A 12,833-nucleotide genomic window follows, 5' to 3' on the forward strand; every position below is an offset into this window, starting at 1 on the left:
TTAAAATAACTTTCTTGAAGAGGAAAGTATCAATAATAAACAAAAGTATTAAATGGAAGTTTTTTTTTCTCCAAAGGGAACTTATCTGCCAATAAATGAACAGCTCAAGTTGACCTTTGATCCTCGAAAGCCTCAAAGGAGCGTACTCTTCTGTGGCATTAAAGCTCTGAAGGGCTTGGTGACCAAACTTGTCTTTTAGTCAGCACAGCTCAAGCTGCCTGACAGTTTGGGTGCATGGAAAGTGTACTGAAGCTCTGGAAGCTGGCCATCTTCTATATCCTTGGTAGGATACAACCCATAAGCTAAGGCCACCGGAGCAGTAGTAATCAGTATGATGACCATCCTTCTTTAAATACTCTAGGAGGTAGCTTGATCTCTAAGTAACAGGGAGCAATTTAAATCTCTTGAGAACACTGCAATGGTAACAGTGTGAGCCTAAGAGCATTGCAAATCTGCATATTTCATTTTCCAAAATCTGCAGTCTCTAGAGATTATAAGCAGAGTAAAAAAACTTGCAAGGGTAATCCATAGTAAATTTTGGAACGAGGACATTCTTAGTCAGTGCTGTGTGTGCAGTTGGAGAGAGCAGATATGAGATTCTATAGCAGAATTTTAATTGAGAATGGATTTTGTTGATGATACTATTTGTATGGGTGGTAAAAGAAAGGTGTCCAAAGGACTCTCACAAGTCCCAGTTCTTGGTCCCTTATTCTTCTTTCTTTTCATTAACAGCTTTCCTGAACACCTTCCATTTTGGATGCTGATGATATACTACTTTTACAAGCCAAAAACATCATGCCAGGCTCCAAACCAAACTGCAACCCTCCTTCACAGACCTGTGCTCTTGGGCCTACTCCAACAACCTTCTGCTTAACCACATTAAAAAAAAGTGTTATGCTTATTGCTTCCCTGCACAAACTTCAGCTTCCAGTCATCATCATTACAGATGGCCTGAACAGTATTACTTTGTTACTCCTGTATTCAGCGTTCCACAGGAGGTGAGTCGGCTGTTGTACAGTAAAATCTCACTGAACTGGCACCCATGGGGATTGGTTGATGCCAGTTAAGTGTAGTTTCCAGTTGCTTGAGAGCCACTTTGCAATATTTGATTGGCTCGTATGACGGTATACGAGTCAATCAAAAACTACAAGCGAAGCCACTTCAGCAAATTGAGTAGAAGTGGTTCCGCTCTGCGATTTTTGATTGGCTCATATACTGGCATACGAGCCAATCAAAACTGCTGGTTGCTTGGGAGTGCCACTTGCTTGAGTCACTGTTAATGGAGACTTGACTATAGTACACTTGGAAAGTTCTACTTTCAAGGTAACTTTAGAATGACTTGATAGTTTTGGGGCTGAAACTGAGCTTTCAGCTTGTTTATCATCATGATTAACAGTCTCAAAAGCTCTGATCATGTCAACAAATATACCGTTAATTATCAGTCCATCATTCATGTTGCTGTAGATTGTATCAGCTGCTGTAAGTAATGCTGTAGTTGTGCTAAAGACAAGTCTGAAATCATGTTGCTTGTCAGGCAGTAGTTTGTAGTTATCGAAGCATTTCAACATTTGCTTGCATAGAATCCTGTCCAAGAATATTTGTTATGATACTGTTTACAGCAGTAAATTCAAAACACAGTACAGCACAATAAGTGCTTATCCGAACTGCACTCCAGCCTACAGCACTAAATTCAAAACGTAATACAGCACAATAAGCGCTTACCCGAATTGCACTCCAGCCTACAGCACTAAATTCAAAATGTAATACAGCACAATAAGCGCTTACCCGAATTGCACTCCAGCCTACAGCACTAAATTCAAAATGTAATACAGCACAATAAGCGCTTACCCGAATTGCACTCCAGCCTCCAGAAGTCTTGTCCTTCTGAGCAATCACATTCACCTTTTGCCCAACAAATAATGGTATATGGGCTACCACAACAGCGTTCGTGAAGCAAACTAGGTCATTCACCATACCATAGTCATCACAAAATCGTGTCACTACTCCATTCTGTATGCTGATCTCTGTATTCTCTAAAAATGGGTAAAAAATGTAGTTACAATCCACCAAAAAGTAGAAGCTGCAAAGTCTGTAAAACACAAAATATGACTCATTCACAAACTATATTCCAATCAATTTTAGAAGTATAAAAAAAGTCACGTCTTACCATAAAATTCCAGCTGTGTTGTCGATCTTCACTAATCCTTACCGACTCAGCCATTTATTTCAGCTCGAGCCTTCCAAACTCTCGAGCTAGGCTTTACCCATAATGCTCCTCTCAAGAATACATCAGATCGAATTTGCCTTATATAGTAGCAGAGAGATAGCAATAATAATAATAATAATAATAATAATAATAATAATAATGAGACCAGATAAGAGTCCTTAATAAGAAGCCAGTCCTGGACAATTTCTATCCACTAAGAGTCTCAGGCTGGGGGGATGGAGGGAGGGAATGTCAAGGATCAGTGAAGATTGACAACACAGATGGAACATTACGGTAAGACATAACTTCTTTATCTGATGTTGTCAATCTCCACGTAATCCTTGACTGTGGGACAGAGTCCCCAGTTACCTGAATCTTCGGGGGGGTCTCATGGAAGAATATTCCTAAGCACCATTGAACCGAATGATGCTCATCTCCTACAGACCTGATTCAATTTGTAATGAATGATAACGGTATGAGGAGAAGGCCAAGTGGCTGCTGCACAAATATCATCTAAGGAAGCTCTGGCATGAAAAACTGAGGATGTTGCCACCACTCTAGTTGAGTGGACTGTTACTGGACGTGAAAGATGAAGCCCTTTTGATTGGCAGATAATAATACAACCTCTGAGCCATTATCCAAGGTAACCTTTGTAACTGAAAACACAACAAATAGTTGGTCAGATTTTCTGAAATCTTTTGTTCTGTGAAGATAAAATTGTAGCTGTCTGTGAACGTCTAATAAATGAAGGGAATACTTACCTTTACTGGAGAAATTAGGGAAAAAGACTAGTAGCTGAAGTGTCCAATTGATATTAGATTCTGAGACGATCTTTGGTGAAAAGGATGGATTAGTCCTAAGGGAGACCCTGTCTTTGTGAAATATTAAGTACAGTGGTTTACAAGACAAGGCCTGAAGTTCTGATACTCTTCTGGCAGATGTAATAGCCACTAAAAATAAAGTTTTCCAAGTCAGAAACTTAAAGTCACAAGTAGCTGATGGTTCAAAGGGAGATAAAGTAAGGGACTGAAGAACTAGAGTTAGATCCCAGGGAGGAATGGGTTCCCTAACTGGAGGTCTTAGCATTAAGGCTCCCTTTAAAAAGGGTTTACAAAGTTTGTGTGACATAAGAGATGACCCATCAAACCCCATATGGAAATTAGAGATCGCAGCAAGATGGACTTTAATTGCTGAGGTACAGAAACCAGACTGATAGGTTAGCCAAAAAATCCAAAACCTTATGAGCAGGAGTTGTATAAGGATGAAGTTTGTTAACAAGAGCCCAACTTTCAAATTTTTCCCATTTACTCTGATTCAGTTTCCTAGCTGAAGGTTTGCGATGAGCCACAATGATTTGTCAGACAAGAGAGGAAAGGGAAGGATGCCTGGTAATCATAGGAATTGGAGAAGCCATGCTGTGAGTTTGAGATGCTGGAGGTTCGGATGAACCATGCCCTTTGGATGAGACAGCAGATCTGGAGCTGGGTCCAGTATCCATGGTTTCCGAAGAAGATGAGGGCAAAGGAAGGGAAACCAAACTTGTCGAGTCCATAAGGGGGCAATGAAGATTACTGAATTCTCTAACCTCTTGGCTTTCTTTAGAAACTGAGATATCAGAGGAGCTGGAGGAGAGGCATAGAGAAGACTGGGGGGGCCAATTGTGGAGAAGACAGTCTCTGGGTGACTGCCCCAGAGGGGGGATTAGAGCAAAGTAACTGCTGCACTTGTTTAGGGGGAAGCAAAAAGATCACAGCAAGGTTGCCCATGTGCCGAAAATTTTCTTTCGACACCACAGGATACAGAGACCACTCATGAGGCATGAGATAGTTCTGCTCAGTTTGTCTGCTTTCACGCTGGAGCTCCCCAGAATGTGTGTTGCTGTCAGAAAGTGGTTGGAAGAAATCGCCCATTGCCAGACTCAGAGGGCTTCTCAACACAATGGGTAAGATTTGATTCCCCCTTGTTTGCTGATGTACCAGACTACCGACATGTTGTCCATCTGAATTGCTGCTGTTCCTAGAGGAAGGGCATCATGAAATGCTTGCAATGCTAATAGCACTGCCCTCTTCTCTAGAACACTGATGTGCAAATTGGCCTCCAGTTAGGACCACGTGCCTTAGACTGTCTTTCCCAGATAATGCTGCCCCCCCCCCCCATCTGTTAAGCATCCATTGTCACTATGGCTAGGTGTTGTGGAAGAATGAATGGTCAGCCCGAAAGAATCTCAGTTGGAGTGGCATCACCATGAAAGATCCTGCTTGCAGCGATTGGTAAACAAGATGTGGTATGACACTGGCTGATCTGTCAGAGACCACTGGGAAGCTAGCAGCCATTGTAAGAGGAATAGTTTTGCTCTGGATAATTTCGCTGAGCTGAGTTCTGATCCTTTCTAGTCTTTCCAGTGGGAGACTGGAAACAGGGCTCTGATGAATTCCAGTTGTTGTGATGGTTGTAAATTTGACTTTTCGTAATTTATTGTGATACCTAGAGATGCACAGTGATGCAGAGTGAAATCTCTTGCCCATTCTAATTGACATCTGGTGGTAGCACTGAAGAGCCAGGTACGGAAAAACTCAAAATCCTTGCAGTCTGAGATGAGCTGCAACCACTGCCATGCATTTGGTGAACACCCTGGGGGCTGAGGTGAGTCCAAAGGGCAGTACTCTGAATTGGAAATGACTGGTTCCCAGCCGGAAGCGCAAGTCTATAGAGAACATCCAATCGTGGAATTTTGTAATCTCTGGATATGATTCCCTGCACCCATTTGTTTGAAGTTATCAGTTGCCAGGCTGGTTGGTGCAGGGATAACCGTCCTCCGAGTGCTTCCAGAGGAAGGCAACTGAGCCTCACTTCAGGGGTTCTGGTAGAAAGTACCAGAGAAAGAATCTCTGGACCTCTGGTTTTGTGGGCCATCTCTGCCCCTAGGGCAGTATCTTCCATTACTTCCCCGTCTGCCCTGGGAAAAGTCTTTGCCACGTGAATCCTGGAAAGGCCCTTGGAATTTTTTAAACCATAGTCTCCCACTTCTCTGGTTACTAGAGTAAGGCCACTGAGAAGTGGATAAACATATACCTACATCAGAAAGAATCTTTACACTTTTCTCACACCTGGCTCCACAAAATTACACAAGCGCATCCAGGAGTGTCTTCTAATGGCTATGCCTGAAACTGCTGTGCTTGTCGTCCCTTCAGCTGGGTGGCCAATCAGCCTCATGGATGAGTTAGAAATCGCTTCAAGGGTGGCAGTCTGAGAGGCAACTCTATCCCGTACCCCTTCAGATACTGCTCCTGAGAGGGTATCCGAGAGCTCTTTGGTTAGATCCCTCTGTAATCCTGTGAAGTGCACCATGTAGTTCAGGGACCTGACAGCAAAGGTTGCTGAAGCATAAACTGGCTTCCCAAACCTATCTATAGTCCTAGACTCCTTGTTAGGAGGATGGATAGTTGGACTTTCCTCAGCAAGATCTTTCTTTGTGGCTGCCGCTACCAGCATGGCGTCCATGGGTATGCCTTTTGATAAATGTTGTTCGTCCCTAGAGACTGAAAGGATCTGATTAGGTGTCTTTGGGATCGATTCAATGGAGTCGGGCATTTCCATGCCCGCTGAGCAATCATAACTCTTAGAATAGCAAGCGTAGATCCCCTGGACTCGAGCCGTGAATCAGAAGCAAACTCGCCTGTAGCTTTTTGTCACACAACTTTATTCGATAACTGCCAGCACCACAAAGTACATCTAGTAAGAATGGTTGAGCGCTTTCATCTGCATTCACCAGATTTCTTCAGAACCATTTACCTTAACATGTCACTTCCTTTATATACACAAATTTTTGGCGCCAAAAAGTTAATTACATAATTGGTTAAAAACAAAATTGTTAATTAAAAACAAAATCACTCAATTGACATTTGTTGTGAATAAAAATGCAATAAAAGTCACAAAATATGTATATTAACCACTGTCATAAAATGTACTATATACTAGTACTAAAGTGCTTTTATACAGTGCATGATACATTTCATTATTGGGTCCCTTATACTATCTACCCTATGCTAAAATTTTAAATTTATAAATTCATAGTAAATATATATAAATAAGTAAAATATATACTGTGTGTTAATGTATAAAATATATATAAAATGTACTCGGCTGATGAAATTTCCTTACTCTAACGCCAAAAAGGCTTGATACTTATATAGTCATTTATACCCGGGGGGGATGTGGCATCTAAACATATCTGCCACTTGCTTTCTAACCAAGCTAAATATATTTTCCAATTTCCTCCTCTGTCATTTACCTCTACCTGGTCTATAATAGCAAATTTAAAACTATGTTCACTTCCCTTTTCTATAATGTGTCTACTTAGAGCGTTCTTAGTATCTCCTTTCCTAATACTATACAGGTGCTCGTATATACGAGTTTTGAATTTCCTCTCAGTCTTTCCTATATAGTATACGCATTTCTCACACTCAGCAATATACACAATACGCTGTGTATTGCAATTACCCTTCTTAGGGTATACTACAGATTTCACAATATTCTTAAGTCTCATCCTACATTTTGTGTTAATATATTTACACTGACTACATGCACCACAACTCGTAGTGCCCTTCCTACTGTTTCCTGTGTAGGCCTTTTTCTTAGTCTCTATTATTCTTTTAAATTCAAACCTGTTTTATATACTATAGAGGGTTTCACCTAGTATGTTTCCAATAGGTACATTACTAGTAATTATGTCCCAATGTTTCTTTAAAATTTCTGTCATGATGTTGGTATAGGGGTTAAACCTGATGATGCATACTCTATTATCTCGGTCTATTTGGACTTTAGTACTCACCATACTGCCTGTACCCAGTAGTGGTACATATTTACTACCCCATTCTTTCTTAACATAAGACGTAATGTTGATCAACATATGTTTAGGGTAACCTCTATCTAAAAATAACTTAAAAGAATATCTAATTCACTTTGCATAATCTCCTTAGTCGATGACATTCTGGCTATCCTTATGCATTGGCCTTTAACTACATTACGAAGATGTGGCCAGGATGACAACTGCTATAATGTATGTAGTCATTTGAAAACGTGGGTTTTCTGTATATTCTAGACTCAAACCCTTGTCCTGTAGTACTAATCCAAGTGTCCAGATATGCTATTCCCACTTTGTCATACTGGTAGGTAAATTTGAGGAATTCCGTGGTGTTATTAAGGTACTCTAAGAACTCTTGTATCTTCTCTTCTGGACCTTTCCATAAAATAAACATGTCGTCCAGGAACCTAGTGTATAGTCCGATGTATTTGTAATATTCACTTGGGAAGATGTACTTGTTCTCCCACTCGAGCATAACCAAATTAGCAAAGATGGGGCACAAGAAGCCCCCATTGCAACACCACGAGTTTGTTTATAGTGTTGACCCGAGTGGAAGATGTAGTTGTGGTCTAGGACCAACCCCATCATATCCATGATGAGATTGATCCTGTCCCAACTACAACCTGAATACTTGGTCATGCTATTACAAAAATATTCAAGACCAATGTCTGCCGGTATACTGGAAAATAAATCTTTCACATCAACTGTGAGGAAAATCAAATTCTCCTGCCAAACTTCATCCGTTAGTTTGCTCAAAAAATCCCATGAATCTTTTACTATGTGGTTAACTTTAGTATATATATGTTTCATCCAGTGGTCAATGGCTACCCCTAACTTAAATGTTTTCGATTTGGAGCCAGATATAATAGGTCTAAAAGGTGGATGTTCCAGATTTTTATGTAATTTAGGTATTCCTATAATTTTAGATAATAATGGAAAATCATTTTTGAAAAATTCATATACTTCATTGGTTATTCTTCTATCTAATAAATACTCCTCTACAGCAAAATCTATCCTTCTATATCCTGTAATTATTTGGTTCAACGACACTTGTTCGTAGTTACCAGATTCATTTAGGATCTTCTGTATTTCTCTTAGATATTCTTTATTTTCAAAAATCACAATCCCACCACCTTTATCTGGCTTCATTATTCTTATCTCATCATTCATAATGAGATTCTCTAAACATTTCCTTTCTTCAGTTAGTAAATTGTCCTTATTAGCTGTGGGATCTAACTTGTTATTCTTTATATTCCTGTGTAAAATGTGTAAATCTTTACAAACCATTTTCTCGTATAAAGCTATCTGTGCATTAGATACAGGAATGTACGTGCTTTTCTTAGTTAACTTGTTACAATTAGTGTTTCCTTTCCCTTATTCTGGCCTTGATTGAACTGTATAGCAAGATTAAGTCTTCTACAGAATAATTTCACCTCTTTTATGGCATCAAAAATATCAAATTTAACTGTGGGTATGAATTTCATCCCCTTGCTAAACAATGTAGTAATTTCCGTAGTAACCTGAACTTGTGTATAGTTGTATACTTTAAACCCTTCAAAGCAATGTATGTTCGGATGCCTTACTGGATTTTCCTCAGGTATACTAATACTGGTACAAAAAGTAGATGCCTTCTCATTAATTCTGTTATCTACAGGGGTGGGGGGTGCATGCTTCTGTGCACTTTTTCCACCACCTTCTCCGTCAATCATTCCATCTGTATTCTCTATTGATTGTATTCCCTTTGCCATCTTTTTGGTGCCGGGTAAAATCGCCCCCCTTGAAAATTTTCTTCTTCGTTCAACCTATACTTTCTTCTTCTTCCTTTTGTTTCTACTACTTCAAATACCCCTTCCCTTTCATCTGTATACTTAGGCCAGATGTACGCTCTTCCTGTCCTATACATTTCCATATCTCGCTCTATTTTATTCATTTTTCTATTGTAAACATTATGCACTTTACTTTTGCATTAGTAAACTGTTTGGAATATAAATCATACCATTCAACAAAATCCACATCTTTTATAATAGATTCATTTAAACATTCTACTTCCTGTAGAAGGGCATTAATTTTTCTTCATTACATTTCAAAAGTGCTTTCATGTACGAAAAGCCAAAATCATCGAACATTTTGTTAAACAATTGCTCAATTTTTGAAGAATATTTTAAACCCAGTGGTAGTTTGAAAACCTCAAACCTTTTGGTACCACTTGTAATTGAATACATTTTTCAAGATATGCATTGTCCACTTTTACACTTTTAAGTTGTATTAGTTTTTTACCCAATAAATAAATTCTGGATTTCACATCATTAGTAACATTTTCCTCACATTCATATACTTTTGCCTGTATTCACTTGTATTTCTCCCCAAAATTATCTTCATCAGCTAAAAATTCATTTAGTACTTTAGATACATTTAACACACGTTCGATAATCCCTTTTCTGAATACCTTCGGTTTAGGACTAGATATCTTATCTAAGTTTACAGTACCTTTGTTTTGCTATTTGCCTTCTTGGCAATAGCTGAATATGTCCGTACTGGAGCACGCTGCTCTTTAGGGCGTGCCCCCATTCTCATATTCTCACTGTTAGTGTGAAATAAGCTGAAATCAAACGTAAAATCAGCTTCAATTGATATGTCCCTGTTTTCATCTCCTATATCCAAATCGTGTATTTTAGTCCCTTCACCTTGTCCATTAGGGATATCACTAGCTTCGCTGGTAACTTCCACCAACACCGCTTCCACTTGCGATGTCTCCGCATTGGCTTGAATACTTTGAATAGTTTTTGCTGGTTCCACACCAGCTGTTACAGCTTCCTGGCGCTTCTGCACAAGTTCAAGGAGCCTGTTGACGTCTCCTTGTAATGACGTCACTTCCGACCGTAGTGTAGAGTACTCTTCACGACTCAATGGAGTCCCAAGACAATCCACCTCTGCCATTTCGCAACTAGTAACCAAAGTGGAACAAAACAACAATAACTCTTAGAATAGCAAGCGTAGATCCCCTGGACTCGAGCCGTGAATCAGAAGCAAACTCGCCTGTTGCTTTTGTCACACAACTTTATTCGATAACTGCCAGCACCACAAAGTACATCTAGTAAGAATGGTTGAGCGCTTTCATCTGCATTCACCAGATTTCTTCAGAACCATTTACCTTAACATGTCACTTCCTTTATATACACAAATTTTTGGCGCCAAAAAAGTTAATTACATAATTGGTTAAAAACAAAATTGTTAATTAAAAACAAAATCACTCAATTGACATTTGTTGTGAATAAAAATGCAATAAAAAGTCACAAAAATATGTATATTAACCACTGTCATAAAATGTACTATATACTAGTACTAAAGTGCTTTTATACAGTGCATGATACATTTCATTATTGGGTCCCTTATACTATCTACCCTATGCTAAAATTTTAAATTTATAAATTCATAGTAAATATATATAAATAAGTAAAAATATATACTGTGTGTTAATGTATAAAATTTCAAGGGGGGCGATTTTACCCGGCACCAAAAAGATGGCAAAGGGGATACAATCAATAGAGAATACAGATGGAATGATTGACGGAGAAGGTGGTGGAAAAAGTGCACAGAAGCATGCACCCCCCACCCCTGTAGATAACAGAATTAATGAGAAGGCATCTACTTTTTGTACCAGTATTAGTATACCTGAGGAAAATCCAGTAAGGCATCCGAACATACATTGCTTTGAAGGGTTTAAAGTATACAACTATACACAAGTTCAGGTTACTACGGAAATTACTACATTGTTTAGCAAGGGATGAAATTCATACCCACAGTTAAATTTGATATTTTGATGCCATAAAGAGGTGAAATTATTCTGTAGAAGACTTAATCTTGCTATACAGTTCAATCAAGGCCAGTATAAGGACAAAGGAAACACTAATTGTAACAAGTTAACTAAGAAAAGCACGTACATTCCTGTATCTAACGCACAGATAGCTTTATACGAGAAAATGGTTTGTAAAGATTTACACATTTTACACAGGAATATAAAGAATAACAAGTTAGATCCCACAGCTAATAAGGACAATTTACTAACTGAAGAAAGGAAATGTTTAGAGAATCTCATTATGAATGATGAGATAAGAATAATGAAGCCAGATAAAGGTGGTGGGATTGTGATTTTTGAAAATAAAGAATATCTAAGAGAAATACAGAAGATCCTAAATGAATCTGGTAACTACGAACAAGTGTCGTTGAACCAAATAATTACAGGATATAGAAGGATAGATTTTGCTGTAGAGGAGTATTTATTAGATAGAAGAATAACCAATGAAGTATATGAATTTTTCAAAAGTGATTTTCCATTATTATCTAAAATTATAGGAATACCTAAATTACATAAAAATCTGGAACATCCACCTTTTAGACCTATTATATCTGGCTCCAAATCGAAAACATTTAAGTTAGGGGTAGCCATTGACCACTGGATGAAACATATATATACTAAAGTTAACCACATAGTAAAAGATTCATGGGATTTTTTGAGCAAACTAACGGATGAAGTTTGGCAGGAGAATTTGATTTTTCTCACAGTTGATGTGAAAGATTTATTTTCCAGTATACCGGCAGACATTGGTCTTGAATATTTTTGTAATAGCATGACCAAGTATTCAGGTTGTAGTTGGGACAGGATCAATCTCATCATGGATATGATGGGGTTGGTCCTAGACCACAACTACATCTTCCACTCGGGTCAACACTATAAACAAACTCGTGGTGTTGCAATGGGGGCTTCTTGTGCCCCCATCTTTGCTAATTTGGTTATGCTCGAGTGGGAGAACAAGTACATCTTCCCAAGTGAATATTACAAATACATCGGACTATACACTAGGTTCCTGGACGACATGTTTATTTTATGGAAAGGTCCAGAAGAGAAGATACAAGAGTTCTTAGAGTACCTTAATAACACCACGGAATTCCTCAAATTTACCTACCAGTATGACAAAGTGGGAATAGCATATCTGGACACTTGGATTAGTACTACAGGACAAGGGTTTGAGTCTAGAATATACAGAAAACCCACGTTTTCAAATGACTACATACATTATAGCAGTTGTCATCCTGGCCACATCTTTCAGAATGTAGTTAAAGGCCAATGCATAAGGATAGCCAGAATGTCATCGACTAAGGAGATTATGCAAAGTGAATTAGATATTCTTTTAAGTTATTTTAGATAGAGGTTACCCTAAACATATGTTGATCAACATTACGTCTTATGTTAAGAAAGAATGGGGTAGTAAATATGTACCACTACTGGGTACAGGCAGTATGGTGAGTACTAAAGTCCAAATAGACCGAGATAATAGAGTATGCATCATCAGGTTTAACCCCTATACCAACATCATGACAGAAATTTTAAAGAAACATTGGGACATAATTACTAGTAATGTACCTATTGGAAACATACTAGGTACGAAACCCTCTATAGTATATAAAACAGGTTTGAATTTAAAAAGAATAATAGAGACTAAGAAAAAGGCCTACACAGGAAACAGTAGGAAGGGCACTACGAGTTGTGGTGCATGTAGTCAGTGTAAATATATTAACACAAAATGTAGGATGAGACTTAAGAATATTGTGAAATCTGTAGTATACCCTAAGAAGGGTAATTGCAATACACAGCGTATTGTGTATATTGCTGAGTGTGAGTCTGGTTGTTGGTTTTCCTGGTTCTACGTAAAGCCGTTGATCAGATGGTTATGATGAAGGTGTGTCCTTCTTTGTTTAGTCCGA

At 38.5% G+C, this 12,833-nt stretch overlaps 1 protein-coding gene across 1 annotated transcript in view; it reads right to left on the reverse strand.

Annotated features, from left to right (window-relative positions):
* Positions 1-12,833, reverse strand: part of LOC122815091 (RNA helicase Mov10l1-like) — a 1,410,002-nt gene that overhangs the window by 1,282,053 nt on the left and 115,116 nt on the right. The window contains exon 2 of the mRNA XM_044087332.1: positions 1,849-2,033. Coding sequence (XP_043943267.1) covers positions 1,849-2,033 — 185 coding nt within the window. The remainder of the gene's footprint in view (positions 1-1,848; positions 2,034-12,833) is intronic.

This window comes from Protopterus annectens, chromosome 11.part0, assembly GCF_019279795.1.
Source record: "Protopterus annectens isolate FY-2018-M chromosome 11.part0, PAN1.0, whole genome shotgun sequence".
Taxonomy (NCBI): Eukaryota; Metazoa; Chordata; order Ceratodontiformes; family Protopteridae; genus Protopterus; species Protopterus annectens.